Source organism: Branchiostoma lanceolatum, chromosome 3 (genome assembly GCF_035083965.1).
Source record: "Branchiostoma lanceolatum isolate klBraLanc5 chromosome 3, klBraLanc5.hap2, whole genome shotgun sequence".
In the NCBI taxonomy this organism is placed as follows: Eukaryota; Metazoa; Chordata; class Leptocardii; order Amphioxiformes; family Branchiostomatidae; genus Branchiostoma; species Branchiostoma lanceolatum.
Genome location: NC_089724.1, coordinates 65,275 through 86,988, shown reverse-complemented (window position 1 = coordinate 86,988; position 21,714 = coordinate 65,275). Strand labels below are relative to the sequence as shown.

The following is a 21,714-nucleotide window of genomic DNA, read 5'->3' as shown; positions in this document are numbered from 1 at the left end:
AGTCTGTACCTCCTTGGTCTGTATAACGCAAACTCCAGCTGTCCGAGGCATTCTCTCCCCTCCCCGCGGAGCCTATTACAGGACGGCGAGCGGTCACAGGAGGCTTGATTGAATTCAGGCTACTGTCGAGTTTACTCTGTTCAATAATCTGCAAGGTCTATTGTTGATGAAGAGGTTGCTCTCCAGTTTGGGCAGAGGAAAAACCTGTCCAGTCTGAAAAGAGGATCTGCATGGGGGTTCCTGGCAATGCTTATTAAGTTAGTGGTTGGCAACATTCCGCAGTAAATTCAGGAGGATTGACAACGCTCAACTGATGCAAATTCCTCAGAAAAGCAATTTTGTGAACCCGTTTTACCTGTCATATGGGCTTCCTACTAGGAATACCTGAACCCTAGCGATTGCCAACTCTGCAACACTTAGCTTGTTCACTTTTACCGCCATTTTGAGCCACTCCCCGGCTTCCCCTGCAGTATGTTACAAATTTGCTGTCTTTAAACTTAAGCTTGATTCTGTCCCCATTCTGACCAAGGAGGTCAACGTTATATATAACCTTGTTCTGACGTAGCTGCCGATTTTCTGGCCTATCACCAAATGTTTGGTTTTGACTCTTTGCTGCGTAACATTGTTCATCGCAGGCTAAACTTGGCATTTTATTGGCATCTCTATTGGCTGTGCATGTATAACCGCCCTTCAGGGCAACAAGCCAGCTTCTGTATCTGTTTAGCTACTGCTGGTATAACTGCCCTTCAGCGTAACACGCCAGCTTCTGTATATCTGTACCTGTACAGCCGGTATAACCACCCTTCGGCGTAACACACCAGCTTCTGTATATCTGTACCTGTACAGGCGGTATAACCACCCTTCGGGGTAACACACCAGCTTCTGTATATCTGTACCTGTACAGCCGGTATAACCACCCTTCGGCGTAACACACCAGCTTCTGTATATCTGTACCTGTACAGGCGGTATAACCACCCTTCGGGGTAACACGCCAGCTTCTGTATATCTGTACCTGTACAGCCGGTATAACCACCCTTCGGCGTAACACACCAGCTTCTGTATATCTGTACCTGTACAGCCGGTATAACCACCCTTCGATAGCACTAGACTTATCCCTGCACTCAAATTTACATCTTTGTTTGGACAAATTGGCACAGCGCACTATGGTAATTCCCTCACCCTGAGCAGTGCAAGTTGGCATTTCGCTTCTGTCAATTCCTCCCTAAGCTTTATTGTGAATTTTGCACTTCTGCTTTCAGCCAGGTGAGAGTCCTCCCCAAACCCTCCAAGTATTACAGATTGCCTGAACTTTACTGACCCTGCTGGATCCCCCATGCCCACCCTCTGTTCAGACTGGACAGGTTTTTCCCCCTGCCGGACTGGACAGGTATTTCTGCCAACCCATTGTTGAAGGGGCTACCCAGATGTTTTGAAGATTAAAAAGGCAGATAATAAGTACTGATCTGATGCAGCTTACTTAGACGCAGGGGCTCCCATGTTGGCTCCATGTTGTCCGACACATGTTGGCTCCATGTTGTCCGACACATGTTGGCTCCATGTTGTCCGACACATGTTGGCCGCGCAGGAGGAAATCAAGTGGTTTGTTCCTGCAAGGCCAACACTGCATTCTGGGACAGGCTTCCAAAGGTGAGAGGTCACATAGGAGTTGCAGTGAAATGTTCCACAGAGACACACCGAAGTCAACTTTTTATCTCTGTCTTTATTCGACACAGAAACACACTGCACTCAACGATTTATTTCAGTCTTTATTTAACATTTACAAAATCTTTTGGAATTCGATACATGCTAAATGGAATTTGCGTAGCTTTGGTTTACTCAGTCAGTGGCTCTGCCTTAGCCTTACCAAAAGCCCTGCTGTTAACAACTGTCTTAATCTTACCAATAGCCTTGCAGTATAACTAGTTGCCTGACCAATGGCAACATACCATGTGATAAATGTAAGCTTATCTGTACATGTAATACCATTGCTGGGTCAATGGTGGAACTAAAGAACAGGCAGGTATATACAACTATATACAAGTATGCAGTGTGCCTGTACAGACTATAATACAGTGTATATATACAGTGTGCCTATACATACTGTATATATACAGTGTGCCTGTACACACTGTATATATACAGTATGCCTGTACACACTGTATATATACAGTGTGCCTGTACACTGTATGTAAGAATGTTTACTTCACCAGGATTCACATGCCCTTGTGTTGGCTATAGAATAACCAATTTCATCTAATCATTCTATTCTACATGGAGTTAAAACACATTCAACACTATACTGATTTTCCCATCCCCAGACACCCAGTTTAACACAAACTTTAACTTTCCCACCTTTCCCTTCTCCAGACACGGAGTTAAACACAAAAATTTACAACCTTTCCCTTCACCTGAGTTATGGAGTTTAGCACAAAACTTTCCCGCCTTCCCCAGAAAAGCTGAGATATAACGTGTCTATCTCAGTCACGTGTTTCTCTCTGACACCTGCAGTTCTGACTCTGTACATTTGGAATCACTCTCTACAACATCACTTTTGTTTTCTACAATGCCACTTTCACTTTCTACATCAGGTTCACTTTCTACACCAGGTTCACTTTCTACACCAGGTTCACTTTCTACACCAGGTTCACTTTCTACATCAGGTTCACTTTCTACAGTGTCAGTCTCACTTTCTAAAATGTCGGTCTCACTCTCGTCCTCTGACAGCCAAGTCAGTTCTGCCTCCAGTGGCACCCTGATATGTGCAGGTTTATGGCTTGTTTCTGCACCTCTTTCTTGCACCTGAGGAAGTGCCGTGTCTTGCCCTACTTCTGCACCTCTTTCTTGCACCTGAGGAAGTGCCGTGTCTTGTCCTCCTTCTGCAACAGTTTCCTGCACCTGAAGTCTTGAAGCATGTCGTGTTTCTTCTGCACCTGTTTGCCCCTCATGTTTCCCCAGTTCCTGGGTGTCAACTACAGGTGGACTCGTCTGCTCCTTAACGCCAGACCCTTCCTGTGAACCAGCCGCCCTCTCGCTTCTGGGCTCATCACATGTTACCTCCACCACCTGACTTGGTTCTGATGTGTCCAGTGGCCCATCCCTGCCCGGTGGCCGCTCTGGCCCAGCTGGCCCCCCTGTGCAAGGTGGCCCCTCACAGTGTTGTGGCCCCAGTGATTGGGCTGTCCTGTCAGGTAAAGCAGGTGCTGTCTGCCCCAGTGGTTGGGCTGTCCTGTCAGGTACAGCAGGTGCTGTCTGCCCCAGTGGTTGGGCTGTGCTGTCAGGTACAGCAGGTGCTGTCTGCCCCTGTGGCTGGGCTGTGCTGTCAGGTACAGCAGGTGCTGTCTGCCCCAGTGGTTGGGCTGTCCTGTCAGGTACAGCAGGTGCTGTCTGCCCCAGTGGTTGGGCTGTGCTGTCAGGTACAGCAGGTGCTGTCTGCCCCAGTGGTTGGGCTGTCCTGTCAGGTACAGCAGGTGATGTCTGCCCCTGTGATTGGGCTGTGCTGTCAGGTACAGCAGGTGCTGTCTGCCCCAGTTGTTGGGCTGTGCTGTCAGGTACAGCAGGTGCTGTCTGCCCCAGTGGTTGGGCTGTCCTGTCAGGTACAGCAGGTGCTGTCTGCCCCTGTGGCTGGGCTGTGCTGTCAGGTACAGCAGGTGCTGTCTGCCCCAGTTGTTGGGCTGTGCTGTCAGGTACAGCAGGTGCTGTCTGCCCCAGTGGTTGGGCTGTGCTGTCAGGTACAGCAGGTGCTGTCTGCCCCAGTGGTTGGACTGTCCTGTCAGGTACAGCAGGTGCTGTCTGCCCCTGTGGTTGAGCTGTGCTGTCAGGTACAGCAGGTGCTGTCTGCCCCAGTGGTTGGGCTGTCCTGTCAGGTACAGCAGGTGCTATTGGCCTCAGTGGTTGGCCTGTGCTGTCAGGTATAGCAGGTGCGGTCAGCACCTTGTCTCCAACAAGTGACATCTGCCTGGGGACGTACGGTGGAGGGGGCTTCTCCTCCCTGCGACCTTCCCCCGATTGTGTGACCTTGAGCTTTGTGCTGATCTCCAGAAGTTCCCTCAGACCCCTGTTCTCCACCTGCAAGAGAAACACAAGGCATGATGGGAGCAGCACAAGGCATGATGGGAGCAGCACAAGGCATGATGGGAGCTGCCTGCCTGATGTCATGAAGACAGTTGGAAACTTAGATGAGTGTTTTACATACAGTTACTTTAGCAGCTTTGGTGGTTTTGTTGTAAATAGATTGTAAATTTCCCACCTCCAGCTGAGCCACTCTCTCCTGCTCCTTAGCAACATACTCGTCATCCACGGCAACCGCCTTGGCCATGACCGCCGCCATCTCACAGATCTTCTCGATCTTGGTCTGGACCTCCTGAAACAGCAAAACAACAAGTCACCAAATCACCTGTAAAACAACAAGTCACCAAATCACCTGTGCTGCCTGTTTGCTACATCTGTGGTGTGTGGTGCCTGTTTGCTACAGCTACATGCAAAATTATTCAACCCCCCTTGCTTTTTGGACATTTTGGCAAATTGAGGAACTTTACAACTGCATGATATTACTAAATCATATAAGTGATGAACAGATATGTTATTACAGTCTGATACCACAGCAAAAGTTAAGATTTTTTTCATAGTCCATCCAAAATAGCAACTTTCACACAAATAGTATGTTGCAAAATTATTCAACCCCCTATGAGGGGTTGTCTTTAGTACTTAGTGCAGCACCCCTATTTATCTAAAAGCTGAATTCACCTGATGTAGACGTGAACGATAGCTTGTCACAAGCTTTTGGCAGTGCTCTTTGGGAATTTCGGCCCATTTCTCGTGGGCAATGGTCTCCGGCTAGCAATTTTCTGAGGTTTACGTACGGCAACAGCTTTCAATAGATCCAACCTAAAATTCCGAACCGATTTTAAGTCTGGAGACTGTTATGGGTACTCAAGAACCTTCCAGGTTCTTTTTCTGACCAAACATGTGGATGTCGATGTGTGCTTGGGGTTATTGTCTTGCTGGAATGTCCAATGACGCCCCAGCTTCAACTCCTTAACGGACCTGGCGACATTCTTTGCCAAAATTTCAGCAGCCACAGTGATATTTCTTAGAAGACAGGTGGACAAGAACCATATGATTACTGTAAAAGTCCTGAAAAACAATTTGGCTGAAGGAGAAACTGTTGTTTCAGTGGAAACAGTGCGCTGCACACCTCATTCTGAAGGGCTCAAGGCCAGAACCCCAAGACCCACACCATTGCTGAAGCCATGCCCCAGGAAAAGTTGCCTCCAGTATGCTCAAAACAACCTACTAATGCCACAGTAGTTTTTGGACACTGTTATATGGACTGACGAAACAAAAAAACTTGTCCTCTTTGGTCCTTCGTGTCAGAGGTATGTTTGGCACAGGAAAGACTACGCATACGCAGAGAGGTACACCCTGCCTACCGTGAAGCATGGTGATGGGTCTGAGATTCTTTGGGGGTGTTTTGCTTCTAATGGCACTGGGAATATCCACCGTGTTGAAGGCATCATGAAATAAAACCAGTACTAGGATATTCTGGCCAGGAAAGTTACCAATTCCGTTAGAAAGTTGAAGCTGGGGCGCCATTGGACATTCCAGCAAGACAATAACCCCAAGCACACATAGACATCCACATATGTTTGGTCAGAAAAAGAACCTGGAAGGTTCTTGAGTACCCATAACAGTCTCCAGACTTAAACCCAGTTGAGAATTTTTGGTTGGATCTGAAGACAGCAGTTGCGGTACGTAAACCTCGGAAAATTGCTGAGCTGGAGACCATTACCTACGAGAAATAAGCTGAAATTCCCAAAGAGCACTGCCAGAAGCTTGTGACAAGCTATCGTTCACGTCTACATCAAGTGAATTCAGCTTTTAGATAAATAGGGGTGCTGCACTAAGTACTAAAGACAACCCCTCATAGGGGGTTGAATAATTTTGCAACATACTATTTGTGTGAAAGTTGCTATTTTGGATGGACTATGAAAAAAATCTTAACTTTTGCTGTGGTATCAGACTGTAATAACATATCTGTTCATCACTTATATGATTTAGTAATATTATGCAGCTGTAAAGTTCCACAATTTGCCAAAATGTCCAAAATGCAAGGGGGGTTGAATAATTTTGCATGCAGCTGTACATCTGAGGTGTGTGGTGCCTGTTTGCTACATCTGAGGTGTGTGGTGCCTGTTTGCTACATCTGTGGTGTGTGGTGCCTGTTTGCTACATCTGTCGTGTGTGGTGCCTGTTTGCTACATCTGAGGTGTGTGGTGCCTGTTTGCTACACCTGAGGTGTACGTGCGGTGCCTGTTTGCCACAACCAACATGCGGAGTCTTTGTCTCATGACTTTATATAAAACTTACTAGTGGTGTCATGTTTGTTTACAAGATTTCACCTGTGCTGCTGTGTTTGTTAACAAGAACTAACCTGCGGTGTTGCAGCCAACTGAAGCCTTGTCCAGGGTTTGTCAAGTCGATTTGCCACGACCAGTTTTAAAACCTGCTCTCGATATTTGCTCATGATCAGCTCCAGGGCCGCCTGGTGCTCCTGTAGGGAGACCCGCAGCTCCTGCGGGAACAAGCGGAACATCAGCACCCTCCTAGTCATACATACAGGGAGCATTATCTGCCTTACACACATGTACGTATGTTTGTTCACTTCAGTTGCTTGTTTGTTTGTTACCTTGTTCTCCTGCTGCAGTTCCCTGATCTGCCTGTTCTCCTGTGTGGTTTGTTTGTTTGTTTGTTTGTTTGTTACCTTGTTCTCCTGCTGCAGTTCCCTGATCTGCCTGTTCTCCTGTGCGGTTTGTTTGTTTGTTTGTTACCTTGTTCTCCTGCTGCAGTTCTCTGATCTGCCTGTTCTCCTGTGTGGTTTGTTTGTTTGTTTGTTACCTTGTTCTCCTGCTGCAGTTCCCTGATCTGCCTGTTCTCCTGTGTGGTTTGTTTGTTTGTTTGTTTGTTACCTTGTTCTCCTGCTGCAGTTCCCTGATCTGCCTGTTCTCCTGTGTGGTTTGTTTGTTTGTTTGTTTGTTTGTTACCTTGTTCTCCTGCTGCAGTTCCCTGATCTGCCTGTTCTCCTGTGCGGTTTGTTTGTTTGTTTGTTACCTTGTTCTCCTGCTGCAGTTCCCTGATCTGCCTGTTCTCCTGTGTGGTTTGTTTGTTTGTTACCTTGTTCTCCTGCTGCAGTTCTCTGATCTGCCTGTTCTCCTGTGTGGTTTGTTTGTTTGTTTGTTACCTTGTTCTCCTGCTGCAGTTCCCTGATCTGCCTGTTCTCCTGTGTGGTTTGTTTGTTTGTTTGTTACCTTGTTCTCCTGCTGCAGTTCCCTGATCTGCCTGTTCTCCTGTGCGGTTTGTTTGTTTGTTTGTTACCTTGTTCTCCTGCTGCAGTTCTCTGATCTGCCTGTTCTCCTGTGTGGTTTGTTTGTTTGTTTGTTTGTTTACCTTGTTCTCCTGCTGCAGTTCTCTGATCTGCCTGTTCTCCTGTGTGGTTTGTTTGTTTGTTTGTTTGTTTACCTTGTTCTCCTGCTGCAGTTCCCTGATCTGCCTGTTCTCCTGCTGGATGCCCAGGATGAGCGTCGATCGTGGCTTGTGTCGGGCGACTTCGTTCAACTCATTCATGTCCTCCTGGTACTGCAGGGGTGAAACAGGCCAATCATTAGCTCATTAACTTACTCTGGAACTCTAATCATTAACTTATTAACTTACTCTGGTACTCTCATCATTAACTCATTAACTAACTCTGGAACTCAAGGCTAATCATTTACTTACTCTGGTACTGCACGGATGAAACGGCGATCATTAACTTATTAACTTACTCTGGAACTGCAGGCTAATCATTAACTCATTAACTAATCCCCTTCAAGTTAATCATTAACTAATGCTCCTGGTACTGCAGTGTACATCTCTTCATATGCCTGAAACTGTTTCAGGTGAAACTGCACACCTGTTTCAGGTGAAACTGCACACCTGTTTCAGGTGAAACTGCACACCTGTTTCAGGTGAAACTGCACACCTGTTTCAGGTGAAACTGCACGCCTGTTTCAGGTGAAACTGCACACCTGTTTCAGGTGAAACTGCACACCTTTTGCAGGTGAAACTGCATACCTGTTTCATGGCGTCGATGCGCTTGTTGAGGACCTGTGCCTGACCAATCAGGCCGTCCGCTGCTGTGTCGTGGTCGTGGAGTCGGTCCACGAGCTTCTTCGTCTCCAACAGAATCTGGTCAATCGTCAGCGTCATGGTGTCGGCTGTGGGTAAACAAACATATAAACAATCTGCTGTGGGCATACATACAAACAAACAAACTCACAAGAGGAGGCTGGTAGGATCACAAAAGGGGCTGGTAGGATTGTAGCTACAGAGGGGGCTGGAACAATGAAAAAAGGTTTCTTTTATACTCTCGGAAGAAAATACCGAGAATGCAAGCATCTTAATAAAGAAAATCGTTTTGCTGTCACCCCCCTTTTGACCTTTGTCCCAGACACACGCCCGGCCGAACCCCACTGGGCGCTGGTTGATTTATGACCTTAATGATCTTCAGCGCTGAGCTAGTTCCTTTGTACAAGTAATCCTTCTTGGAGCTGTGTCCGCGCATGTAGGCTCCGTGGGTCGCCTATTGACCTTCTCTCCGTAGCCGACTACCCTTAGCATACTATTCACTCTATTTGGCCAATTACAAGTTTGCGTAGCAGAACCTTTGTTGGATCCGTTGGCATGTGCGGTGGACGCCATCTTGATTCTGTGACATCGCAGGCTAGCCATACCATTTCATTGGGAGGGGTGTTTTTTGGGGTCGCTAGCGTTCTCTCTATTTTTAACAAATCGGCACACAACTATCACACATTCAACTCAAACAAAAATCAATAACAATTCATATTTATAAAAAGACCCAGTAATCGCTAAACTAACATAGCAAACCTGAAGTATATGTAGCACAAATAGTTAACTCTAGTTTCTACTATTTTCCCAGCGACCTGTGGAGCCTGGTAGAGGCTAGCTACAGAGGGGGCTGTACCTTGTTACAGCAAATATTCCAAACAATCAACGGCTTACGCTAAAACAGACTCATTTAAATATTCTTTTTCCCTCGCACCATACCAGAGTGGAACGCCCTGCCTGGCGCGGTTGTTACGACTCCCACCGTTGAGTCTTTCCGCGCCAGGCTGGAGGCCTGCCCGCCTTAGCCCGGGACCTCCTCCCCCCCTACTTTGCCCCTTGCGGGGTTATCTGGGGGCCCAATAAGTTGAAGTTGAATATTACTGTGGTAACAAATTTATACTATCTATAGTTGTTGTCGAATCTTGTTCGCTTCAGCACACAGGTAAAGCGACTTGTACCAAATAAGAATAGTGAACCTCCTTATAATTTGGTAAGTTACGGCAACAAAGAGTAAATGAACGGGGACACTTTCGACAAGGCTTTTTCAATTATGTAGATAAAATCAAATCGCGTTATTTCGTGAACTGTGGCTTGAGATGCGCAGCCCAAAGGTTTAGAATGGAAGCGTAGTTTCGAACGTTTCTTTCTGTAAAATCATGTTTGGGAACGTTGAAGGGGGTGGGGGGCGGCGTCACTTCCGGCGAGTAGGGAAACTTTTAGTTTCATAATCAGCTGTTTGTTTATGTAGGTCAGATTCTCTCCTCTAACTCCCCATCTGCATGTTAGCGTCGAAAATGCAAAGGTTCCGACTTTATCTTGCCGCAAAAATGGTAAAAAAAAACTTACCGCTCGTCTCTTCCTGCTCGGATTCCTTCTTCCAACGACACGGGGTCACCGACGGGGTCAGAGTCCCGAACATTGCCGAAGATAAGCCGGCGTGACGTCATCATCACGAACATTACCGATCGAACATGACGTCAGATACCAGCAGTGGTGTAGCAGCGACACCTGTCTATTACACGTAAATCTGCACACAAAATTAAGAGTGCTGAAATATTTTCCACATGTTATATACTAAGCATACTTGTTTTAATCAGTGGCCTCTATTTTGCCTCTGAATGAAGATTAAGCAGGGCCTCTTTTCCCTGTTGTTTTGGGTGTTGATAACACCGAGGATGTCTTGTTTTGGGTGTTGTTAAACCTGAGTTGCCATAGATCTTCTTAGAGATGATGTTAAATTTAACCCCCTTGGTCTCACTCTGTCTGTGGACAGCATAAGATCCTAACGATATTTGTTAGGGGTCAGGAAAACAACGGTTAAGTTCGATAATGGACCTCCTAACGGCGGAACATCCGGTTTTGATATCTCGTGTTTTGGAAATGATATACTACGTAGTCATGACTTTTGAGTGGTAGATACAATATAGCTCTTGGAGCTGAGGGTAAGTGGTGTAGGTTTGGGCCCCGTAGCTGTTTTTTTTAACTGGAGGGGCAACAGAACTTTATTATAAGCTAATTGAACAACTTGACTTTCGCCGACTTATGTTCGACTTAATTGAACAAATTAGGATATAATTTTCATAGTTACTGAGGAAAGTTTATACATCCACTACATTTCATGATAGGACCCTCAAAAATGTGACATTTGTAAATGAAAACAAGATACAAGATAACTTTATTGGTTGTCGCAGTGTTGCCACTGAATTAACAACCAATATACTATCATAAAAACCATTTACGATAGGCGGCGCAATATCGTCAGATATCGTACGTTTAACCTTAAATCTGACATATTGAAATAGGTAAGACAGACAATAGTTAAGAACAGCGTATCAAACAGAAAAACAGGTCACTGCCCATACTGGTTGATAATACGGGCCATGTAGGGTATAGAAGAGTTCAGATACCGGTTAGTTTTGACTTTCGGACAGTTCAGTTTGTGATTGTTCCTAGTTACTCTGCCAGTGATCGGAGCCCTAGGTGGTGGCAGCCAGTCCCTGAACTCAGAGTCCATCAGGGATCAAGCGAACTTCAGGCACAATTGTTCACGTCTGGTGGCGAGAGTTGAAAGTCCAAGGTGTTCAAGTGCATGTTGATAACCGGTGCCAGTAGTCGCCCATGATGGTTCGACACACCCTTTCCTGCAACCGTTCTAGTCACATGGTCAGACTGGCGCTTGGCCAGGCCGGAGTTCCAGTCGGGGACGGCGTACTCCAATATTGGCAATACAGATCGCTACCAAGTCCCCTGGAGGCAGGTTGAACTTTTTCAGCCGTTTGAGAAAAAAGGGTTTTCTGCCCGCTTTCGCTACCATGTTGTTCACCTGTCTGTCCCAGTGGAGGTCGCTCTGAATGTGCAGACCAAGAACTTTGAGGCTCGGGACGACTGCCAGCTCAGTACCGGCAATTCGGAGAGGGGGTGGGGAGGCGGATTTCTGGCGAAAGTCACGTGCATGGTCAGGCATTTTCCAGCATGTAGATCCTCTGCGTCCACAGGTGAAGGTCATCAAGGGCATTCTGCAGGGTGGGAAGCTCGCGAAGTGTTCTTGTCTCCAGCAAGTTCATGTCATCGACATATTTCCAGACAGGATGGGTAGTGCCACGACCACGTGCAGCATCGTCGATGAGAACCACTGATCGGCTGAAAATAGAATGGGGCCAAGGAGAGACCCATGGGCTACTCCACACGACAAGTTTCCCAGTTGGAGAGGGACTGGTGGTAGCGCACACGCTGTCTCCTATCGGAGATGAAACTACACACCCACGGCACCAACTCTGGTCTTAAGCCCTTAGTCAGAAGCTTATCAACAACAGTGTTATGGTGGACCCTATCGAAGGCCTTGGAGAAGTCCGTGGCTACAACTGTGCTGATAGTTGATGGGGTTTCAGCTTCCTTGAAGAGCTTGTCTACCAGGTTAACAAGAGCGTGGACAGTCGATCGCCCTTTCAGACTGCCAAACTGTCTCTGGTCGAACGTGATGTTATGTATCAATTTAGTCACGAAAAACTCAGCTATCTTGGCAAACTGTGACGTCAAGGATATAGGTCTCAACTATTCGAGGTTGGCTGGTTGGGACTTGGGGACAGGAACGACCACTGCCTGTTTCCATAGGCTGGGAACTGTACCTTCTTTGTAGGATGAATAAAACAAAGAGTATGATGTCGATAGATAACAATTATGCAAATGAAGTTCTCATTTGCCTAATCAAAGGGAAAATGATAGAATTCTTTAGTGGTGAATGATGAGAATTTCATACCTACAGCATTTGGAAGGTAAGTAAAGGTGAACATTATCAGACATAAATTGTGCAAACCAAGGTCTCATTTATATATTTATTGAGGAAGTGCAAACTTAAAAATAGCCTTCTTGCCAAGATAAGACCTTCATACAACTTGCGTCATTTGGGCATGCAGAGAAGATGATCAGCTGATATGATTTAAGCAAACGAAGACATTTTTTCACTCTCAAAGGTCATTTGATATCATTTGGCAAAGCTATGAGGTCGTGGAACTCAAGGTTATGTTTTGGGGGCTGTGTGTTTGTTTTTCTGTCTGTATTAAAACAGCATAACTTGAATTGTGTTTGTTTTTCTGTCTGTAAACAGCATAACTTGAGCAGCTGTGGATAGATATTTATCTTGTTTAGTATATTTGTAAGGTTTGGCAATATGAAGAGGATGGGCCCAAAGGCAGCTTTTCATGGTACCCGTAGCAGGACTGGTTTCGATATTTCTGGACATGCTAGGGTCATGATGTTTGAATGGTCGATAGGTAGCTGACTAGTAGTGCATAGGTTTTAGCTTGAAACAAATGCAGGGCCGATATCATGTACTTATATTCTACATGCAGAGGGCCGATATCATGAACTGATATTCTACATGCAGAGGGCCGATATCATGAACTGATATTCTACATGCAGAGGGCCGATATCATGTACTGATATTCTACATGCAGAGGGCCTATATCATGAACTGATATTCTACATGCAGAGGGCCGATATCATGAACTGATATTCTACATGCAGAGGGCCGATATCATGAACTGATATTCTACATGCAGAGGGCCGATATCATGAACTGATATTCTACATGCAGAGGGCCGATATCATGAACTGATATTCTACATGCAGAGGGCCGATATCATGAACTGATATTCTACATGCAGAGGGCCGATATCATGAACTGATATTCTACATGCAGAGGGTCGATATCATGTACTGATATTCTACATGCAGAGGGCCAATATCATGAACTGATATTCTACATGCAGAGGGCCGATATCATGTACTGATATTCTACATGCAGAGGGCCTGTATCATGAACTGATATTCTACATGCAGAGTGCCGATATCATGAACTGATATTCTACATGCAGAGGGTCGATATCATGAACTGATATTCTACATGCAGAGGGCCGATATCATGAACTGATATTCTACATGCAGAGGGCCAATATCATGAACTGATATTCTACATGCAGAGGGCCGATATCATGTACTGATATTCTACATGCAGAGGGCCTATATCATGAACTGATATTCTACATGCAGAGGGCCGATATCATGAACTTATATTCTACATGCAGAGGGCCGATATCATGAACTGATATTCTACATGCAGAGGGCCAATATCATGAACTGATATTCTACATGCAGAGGGCCGATATCATGTACTGATATTCTACATGCAGAGGAGAACCTTATTTGCGTAATCAGTGAGAAACCTTCATCATAGGTCAGTCGCAAAAGATGTGACCTTCAACAGGATCTGCCATTTCAAGATGACATCAAAGAGATATGAAGGTCATACATACATACAGAAGTGACTAATCTTTGCAACATGTGTTTATTTCAATACAATATAACAATTATCAATATAAATTGCACGTGAGAGTTGCACGGACGGCAGTCTGTATCTAACACACTGCAGTTGACTGGAATTTGAGAAGTGAGGAAAGCTGGACAGGTGCACTTCACCAATCTATAACAAACAAACAAGGTTCATCACTGGTATACCTAAAAGACATTTTCTGACAGTCTTTCCCTGAGAACACTAAATTTCCCTCTTGTATCTTCCCCTACTTGGCAAATGCTGAAGTGGGCTTAAAGGCATACAGAGCATTCTATGAGGCTTGAAGCTTCAATAAAAAAACTCAAATTTCTAGTCATTCAAACACATAATAAGTTTCAAGAATACCATTACACATCGACATTAAAGGAACCAAGATACGATATCGTTGTGTGGGGGAGAAATGATCGAAAATCCAAGCTCAAATAGACTGTCCATCGCAATTAGCGGTTCGACCAATGAGAGAGTGACTGCATGTCCGTTAGATATTTGCATCTTTATGTTTTAATTTTGCATTTCTACGTTCTATGGTATCTGCCTATTTACACTAGGCGCGTGAAACTAAAATATCACCATGTAGCTTATTTTTGTGCCGCTTTTGAGCACTTTTGATAAGAAATCTGCACGCAAATGTGGATAACAGTGGCATCAAATGTCAATTTCATAAAGATTACAGCATCTAGAATATTTCCAGTTTTTAAGCCTCATAAAATGCTCTGGGTGCCTTTAACATTCATTTTGTAGTGTCTTACAAAACAAAAAGTGGTTGGCATGTCAGGTTACAGACAGCCTGTCTTTCAACAACAACATGGAAATACATAGAATTCTGTCTTACTGTAAAAAAACACTACCCTGTCTATATCTTTAAAACATACAAAATGTACAATACTATCTTGTCCTAATCAAAAATTCTTTTTTCTGTGGAATTAGGCGCCGACATTTATCAGTTTTTAACTCTACGAGTTTTAACACAGACATCGACCAGTCGTTAAACGTCCTCCAGTGGCGGGTGTTCTCGACTGTCTGCCCTCCAGTTCAGCTCGACCAATCGGAACGCCCGTAACACCACGGCGAACTGCAGGGCCACGCCCCGCAGGATGCCGATGACGGGGCCGAACACCGTTCTGGTTGCCGTGGCGATGTTCCAGAGCAGCATCAGGACCGGCTGCAGGAAGCTGTTGAACAGGGCGGCCACCAGAGGCTTGACGAAGTGGTCGCCCATGACAACCAGCAGGCCAATCAGCAGGTTCTGCACGACCTGGCGGAACACGAAGCGTGCGAGTTCCACCGCCAGGATCACGAACACGTCCACGAGAAGCCGCATGACTCCGAACAACTCCTGTACGCCGCGCCGCACCATAACCTCCGACCTGCAGGAACAAACACACTCACTAACTCACTAACAAACCCAAACACACAAACTCACTAACCCAAACACACAAACTCACTAACAAACCCAAAAACACAAACTCACTAACAAACCCAAACACACAAACTCACTAACAAACCCAAACAGCTCTTGGCATGACAGAGAACTCCTGAGCTTACAGGGAAACACACACACACACACACACACACACACACACTCACACACACACACAAACAAACATACGTACATGTACTTGTCAGCAATGGCAGGCATGACGGCGTGTGCGGACACACACACACAAACAAACATACGTACTTGTCGGCGATGGCAGGCATGACGGCGTGTGCGGAGCGCTCCGTAGCGTACAGGTAGTTGACGGCGCCCTGGTGGAACGGGTACACAGACCTGCAGGGGAGGTCGATGTAAACATTGACACAGGTAGAACATCACCGTGGCAAACACAGACAAAATCTACACATATGGAACATCACCATGGCAACCCTGACAATATTTACACACATGAAACATCCCCATGGCAACCACAGACAGAAGCCACGCCCATGACCTGTGACCCCAGACAAGTCTGAAGGACTGACCTGCTGTTGCTCTCGTTCCCAGGGCTGTACTGTGGAGAGCTCTCAGTCCCGGGGCCATAAGGTTCTGCAGTCTCACTCCCAGAATCCCCTGCTTCAGGCACCAACTGTCGGGTGGAGATCGACAAGTTTTCCTGCTCCTTCCTCCTCCCACTGGACCCGCCTGGCCACATCCCAGCATCCTCCTTCTTACCTGTCAGAAACACAGCTTCTTACATCTTCTTCCTTCTTACCTGTCAGAAAAACAGCTTCTTACATCTTCTTCCTTCTTACCTATTAGAAACACCTCTTCTTACATCACCTTCCTTCTTACCTGTCAGAAAAACAGCTTCTTACTTCATCTTCCTTCTTACCTGTCAGAAAAACAGCTTCTTACATCATCTTCTTTCTTACCTTTCAGAAAAACAGCTTCTTACATCATCTTCCTTCTTACCTGTCAGAAAAACAGCTTCTTACATCTTCTTCCTTCTTACCTATTAGAAACACCTCTTCTTACATCATCTTCCTTCTTACCTGTCAGAAACACAGCTTCTTACATCATCTTCCTTCTTACCTGTCAGAAAAACAGCTTCTTACATCATCTTCCTTCTTACCTGTCAGAAAAACAGCTTCTTACATCATCTTCCTTCTTACCTGTCAGAAAAACAGCTTCTTACATCATCTTCCTTCTTACCTGTCAGAAAAACAGCTTCTTACATCATCTTCCTTCTTACCTGTCAGAAAAACAGCTTCTTACATCTTCTTCCTTCTTACCTATTAGAAACACCTCTTCTTACATCATCTTCCTTCTTACCTGTCAGAAAAACAGCTTCTTACATCATCTTCCTTCTTACCTGTCAGAAAAACAGCTTCTTTCATCATCTTCCTTCTAACCTATTAGAAAAACAGCTTCTTACATCACCTTCCTTCTTACCTGTCAGAAAAACATCTTCTTACATCTTCTTCCTTCTTGCCAATTAGAAACACCTCTTCTTACATCATCTTCCTTCTTACCTGTCAGAAAAACAGCTTCTTACATCATCTTCCTTCTTACCTGTCAGAAAAACAGCTTCTTACATCATCTTCCTTCTTACCTGTCAGAAAAACAGCTTCTTACATCATCTTCCTTCTTACCTGTCAGAAAAACAGCCTCTTACATCATCTTCCTTCTTACCTGTCAGAAAAACAGCTTCTTACATCATCTTCCTTCTTACCTGTCAGAAAAACAGCTTCTTACATCATCTTCCTTCTTACCTGTCAGAAACACATCTTCTTACATCATCTTCCTTCTTACCTGTCAGAAAAACAGCTTCTTACATCATTTTCCTTCTTACCTGTCAGAAAAACAGCTTCTTACATAATCTTCCTTCTTACCTGTCAGAAAAACAGCTTCTTACATCATCTTCCTTCTTACCTGTCAGAAAAACAGCTTCTTACATCATTTTCCTTCTTACCTGTCAGAAAAACAGCTTCTTACATCATCTTCCTTCTTACCTGTCAGAAAAACATATAGAATACAACACGGGGTATTCCGTATCACCCAAGGTACCAGCCCGACCCGCGGGAGGGCTGGGACCGAGGGTGATGCGGAATACAACGTGTTGTATTTTATTTATGTCATACCCACCCTAGAAAATACACATTTCAATGCGGAATGCGCTAGAAGTTGAGGGAGTTTTGTGTCCTCGAACAAGAAACTGTAACAACTTTGATTCTAACCTCCGAATCTGGTATTCGAATTTCCGACGGCGGCGCAACCGGTGCGCTCGAAATGCATTCGAAACATTCCATGGAAGCCTGTGTGATAACACTCCCGAACCCTATGTGATCCGGATAGTTATCACACGGTCCGGAACACCCGTATCAGGCCCAGGTATGACATAAAGCTTCTTACATCATCTTCCTTCTTACCTGTCAGAAACACATTTTCTTAAATCATCTTCCTAACACCCCTTGTTCAGCCCCTACCCCATTTCATAATGGTTCTGCCCACAATTAGCATTTACCCCCTCCCCCTGTTTCATCATGGACATGTCCACGTTCAGGCGCCTCCCGTGCATTCCACAATGGTCCTGTCCATGTTCAGCCTGCCCCCCCCCCCCATTTCACTATCATATCCAGCCTTTCCCACCTTTCTTGTCCTTCCTCTGGCTGCTGTCATTATTTTTGTTGGACCCCGCGGATGACTTGGTATCTGCCGGAGCAGACTTTGCTGTGTCCTTGGCGATGTTTGCTCGAATGGCAGCCATCGTTTCTTCTTCTGCATCCGAGTCATCCCAGGATCCCAGCACTACAAACAAACAAACATCTCTCTTAGCTATAGCATCATCCCAGCACTACAAACAAACAAACAAGCAAACATCTTTCGTAGATATGGGGTCATTCCAGCACCCGAGGTTGGGACTGATGCCCTTTGAACTCTTACCAGCATTTTTACTGCTGTTGGGTTGAAGGTCAGTGTCAGGGTCGTAGGAGTGACCTTTCCTCCCCTTCCCAGGAGGCTGTCTGCCTGGAGATGGCGTATCTGTCAGAACAGGTCAGAGGTCAAGTTCATTATCATCATTATTATGGTGAACATTGTAAATGTCAGTTTCATCAGGCATAGAAAAAATACATTTGTACTCATCATTGTCATTATGGAAATTAAGGAGCCTTATGCAAGCCTTGCTTGTGGTCGGGCAACTACCTTTTAAGATATCTGTTGTGAAAACCCTCTAAAGTCATACGGAGGTTGGTCCCCACCTGGTGTGACAGTCCCCCCCCTCCTAAAGTCATATGGCGGTTGGTCCCTACCTGGTGTGACAACCCCCTTGAAGTCATATGGTGGTTGGTCCCTTCCTGGCTTGACCCGCCTCTCACCATCGTTGTCATGCCGACGACTCCTGTCACTGAAGACGCTGATTCCTGACTTCATTCCCGTTTGGCTGAAAACAGAAGTTTTCGAATGAAATTTTGCTGGATATAAAGTAGGATTGGCTGGAAAATGAGATGAGTACATTTACCTGATTGAGCCATAGGAGCGCTCACCTGGTGGAGCCACAGGTAAAGTAGTCAGCAGGTGGAGCCACAGGTGTGACATCTACTCATCTGGTGGAGCCACAGCCCTCCCAGGTTATGTTATCAGCAGGTGGAGCCACAGGTGTGACATCTACTCACCTCCTGAAGACATATGCAGGTGTGAGAGTGCTCACCAGGTGTAACTTACCTGGCTGAATTCTTGCCCAGAGCAGCCTGTTTGTCCGGTCGGGGACTGGGTTTGGGTTGAGAACTTTTTGCTGGCTCACCTTTGGAAGGAAAATGCCAAAGTAGAAAGTCAGCATTGTTTTCATACAGAGCTGTTCTACTTATTGTGCATTTCAAAAGCAACAATATATCATACCACAATTCACAATGATTCTGTTTACGTGAAGCATCCATACCATAGTTCTAATGGTTTATAGGTATGTTAAAATGCCAAAAAAAGATGTTTTATCGTAAGGAGACAAGTGGTTGCACATTGCACCTGCAGTTTTTGAGTTTAACATGTCTTTGGGAGCGTCTGTCGTACGTGGAGTCTCGATAACAGACGACTTTTCCTCATCGCTGCTGTCCCAGTTACTCTCGCTCTCCGATAAAACCTGCTGGCGTTTGTGCAGCTGCAGGAAACAGAAACAACAAAACAAAAAGATGTCAGCATTTCATTTTCATATAGGTCACAAAATGTTATCAAATCTTCCTGAATGAATGAATGAAAACACGATGCATGGTGATTTGGTACCAGGACTTTCAGGTAATGCAGACTTTTAGAATGACACCCCATCTTGTACAGCCCATTTGGAGCTAATTACCATAGACCGACAAGACAGCGGTGTAACAGAGACAACAACAACAACAACAAGCAAGGAGCTACTCTCCAAGCAGAGGTTAAGCCACTGCTGTAGTTACTGACCAGTGTTATAATAAACAACTACCTGAACATGATGGAAAAAGGTTTTAAAGACATTATCATTCCTCAGGTAGATAGGACATCAAACACTTAAGCCCACACCGCAAACACCACAATTTATGACACACGGACGTTTGTGTCCTACGGACTCTTCTTGCTTCCCAGTGACTATTACCAAGGCCTGGTATTAACACAAATCTAGGAACAAATCCTGCACATACTGACAAATATACATCAATAAGACAACCGTGCGGATTATTGACCTACAAACTCATTATTATTTAAAAAACTTACCATTTTTGTGTCGATCTTTGTTTTTCTGGTCCGAAAATTCCGCCGAAGAATCCAGCTGACCTTTGACTTCCTGTATCCCAGAGTGCAGCGCGGCTTCCGTTCGTCACTGGTGGAAAATTTTGGAAGTCGGCAGAGAAAAATCCTCATCGAGGGGCGAAAATAGGACTGAACTTTTGACAAAATGATCAAGCTGTTTTCCCTTAAACAACAGAAGAAAGACGGAGAGGTCGGGGGACAGAAAACGGGGACCAAGAGAGCGTCGGCAGCACAACTCCGCATAACCAAAGGTGGGACCGCCGTCAAGCAAACTGCTGGCCCAGAAAAACTTACAGAAACGTTTTCAGGAATTCATTATGGATCTCTAACCATAACTCTTGTTTTCATATTAAAAGTAGAGAAGGCTTAACACATCAGGCTTTGTTTAGTTTCAATTGGAAGCAAACAACCTAACTGCTGCGACGTAACTGAAGAATGGAGGTGAAGACGTCATTTTTAATGCCATACATAACAATATACAATAGTTTCCGGTGGGGGGGGGGGGTGCATGAATATGCTAAATTTAGTCTAGCTGGAAAATACAAAAACCCAACAATGTGTCAGGGATAGCACTGGTATCATGTTATTAACATACACCAAACTTTAGTAACAACGTAGAATTTAACGCCGATGCCAGCATTTTTTAGCAGATCATAAAATTTGTTTACAAAAATTACATCTGATTTGCCTGTTTCAGAAAGGTGTCCTGGACATTCAATTTTAAAAAAATAGGACACAGCTAAACATCCTGTTTTTGAAAGCAAACCAAATTTTCAGACACTAATAGAAGACGGTGGATGCTATAAGAAATGTCTGACTTTGTTTGAGAATTTATCCAGTTGGTTGATATATTTTTTATCATGTGGCATTGTATGGCGCAATTGGTAGGGTGTTCCGCCCAGAACTGGTCCTGGGTTCGAAACCACATACATGTCCCGAGCCAATTTTGTGCCCTTGGGAAAGGCACTTAACACAACCTTTCTCACTTCGCTCAGGTGCAAATGAGTATAGTACCTAGCCTAGGTTAGGGACGTCCCTCGGGTAGGACGTTAACCCTCGGGTAGGACATTAAATGGAGGTCCCGTGTTTGATGAGAGCCCTTGAACATGTTAAAGAAACCGCCGCACTTATCAAAAAAAAAAATAGGGGTGAGTGGTTAAAAACCTACGCAACAGTCCTATGGCCGCACATGGCGCAATTGTCGTATTGAGGTCACCCGAGTTATAATAGAGCCGATTGGCAGCCACTCCAGACCCTTGCGATCTATCCCCACCAATTTTAAGCTCCTTGCAATTCAGCCCTTGGCTGCGTAGCCCAGACTGAGTAGTCGGCCCACCCAATAATAATAACAGTCATGCAAATCGTCAATTTACAGTTTTTGTTCATTTCCATTGGCTGATTGCAAGTTGGTTTGGTTTCACGTCAAAACGCCCAACTACAAACTTGCCCCACTTGCCGGCGGTGTTTCTGTTTTCTGTATTAACAGGTCATGTGACACGTTGTTTCAGACATAAATGAGCTGCAGCTGCCGAAGACGTGCCAGACCGAGTTTCCCGACCCCGACGACCTCCTCAACTTCAAGCTCATTATCATGCCTGATGAGGTAAACAGATAAGCTCGTTATCATGCCTGTTGACGTGAACAAATAAACTCGTTATCATGCCTGTCGTTGCCATTGTTTTACAGATCTCATGATGTTCATGGTTATATATTGTTCTTGTTTTTCAGGGTTTCTACAAGGGAGGCAGATTTGTGTTTAGCTTTAAGGTAAGTTTTGATGACCAATGATATT

At 45.1% G+C, this 21,714-nt stretch overlaps 2 protein-coding genes across 6 annotated transcripts; both read right to left on the bottom strand.

Annotated features, from left to right (window-relative positions):
* Window positions 1–1,753: 1,753 nt before the first annotated feature.
* On the bottom strand, window positions 1,754–9,814 carry LOC136429596 (uncharacterized). 4 transcript variants are annotated; one of them, XR_010754771.1, is made up of 7 exons: window positions 9,727–9,814; window positions 8,107–8,249; window positions 7,516–7,632; window positions 6,431–6,571; window positions 4,247–4,360; window positions 2,148–4,065; window positions 1,754–2,091 (listed from the first exon to the last, which is right to left on the bottom strand). XR_010754771.1 is itself a non-coding variant. In XM_066419440.1 (7 exons), exons 1-7 carry the CDS (start codon window positions 9,797–9,799, stop codon window positions 2,482–2,484), a joined length of 2,124 nt encoding a protein of 707 aa, XP_066275537.1. In that variant the 5' UTR covers window positions 9,800–9,814; the 3' UTR covers window positions 1,754–2,481. The 4 variants fall into 4 exon arrangements, 3 of the variants coding, with proteins under 3 accessions (XP_066275537.1, XP_066275536.1, XP_066275538.1); XM_066419440.1 differs by having other exon boundaries at window positions 1,754–2,799; window positions 2,848–4,065; XM_066419439.1 differs by having other exon boundaries at window positions 1,754–4,065.
* Window positions 9,815–13,704: 3,890 nt separating this feature from the next.
* On the bottom strand, window positions 13,705–21,714 carry LOC136429594 (uncharacterized). Of its 2 annotated transcripts, XM_066419430.1 has the most exons (9): window positions 19,887–20,388; window positions 19,170–19,302; window positions 18,873–18,951; window positions 18,461–18,591; window positions 18,093–18,191; window positions 17,799–17,957; window positions 15,692–15,881; window positions 15,411–15,500; window positions 13,705–15,096 (listed from the first exon to the last, which is right to left on the bottom strand). In XM_066419430.1, the coding sequence occupies exons 1-9, from the start codon at window positions 20,163–20,165 to the stop codon at window positions 14,715–14,717; spliced, it is 1,542 nt and encodes a 513-aa protein (XP_066275527.1). In that variant the 5' UTR covers window positions 20,166–20,388; the 3' UTR covers window positions 13,705–14,714. The 2 variants fall into 2 exon arrangements, with proteins under 2 accessions (XP_066275527.1, XP_066275528.1); XM_066419431.1 differs by lacking the exon at window positions 17,799–17,957 and having other exon boundaries at window positions 19,887–21,714.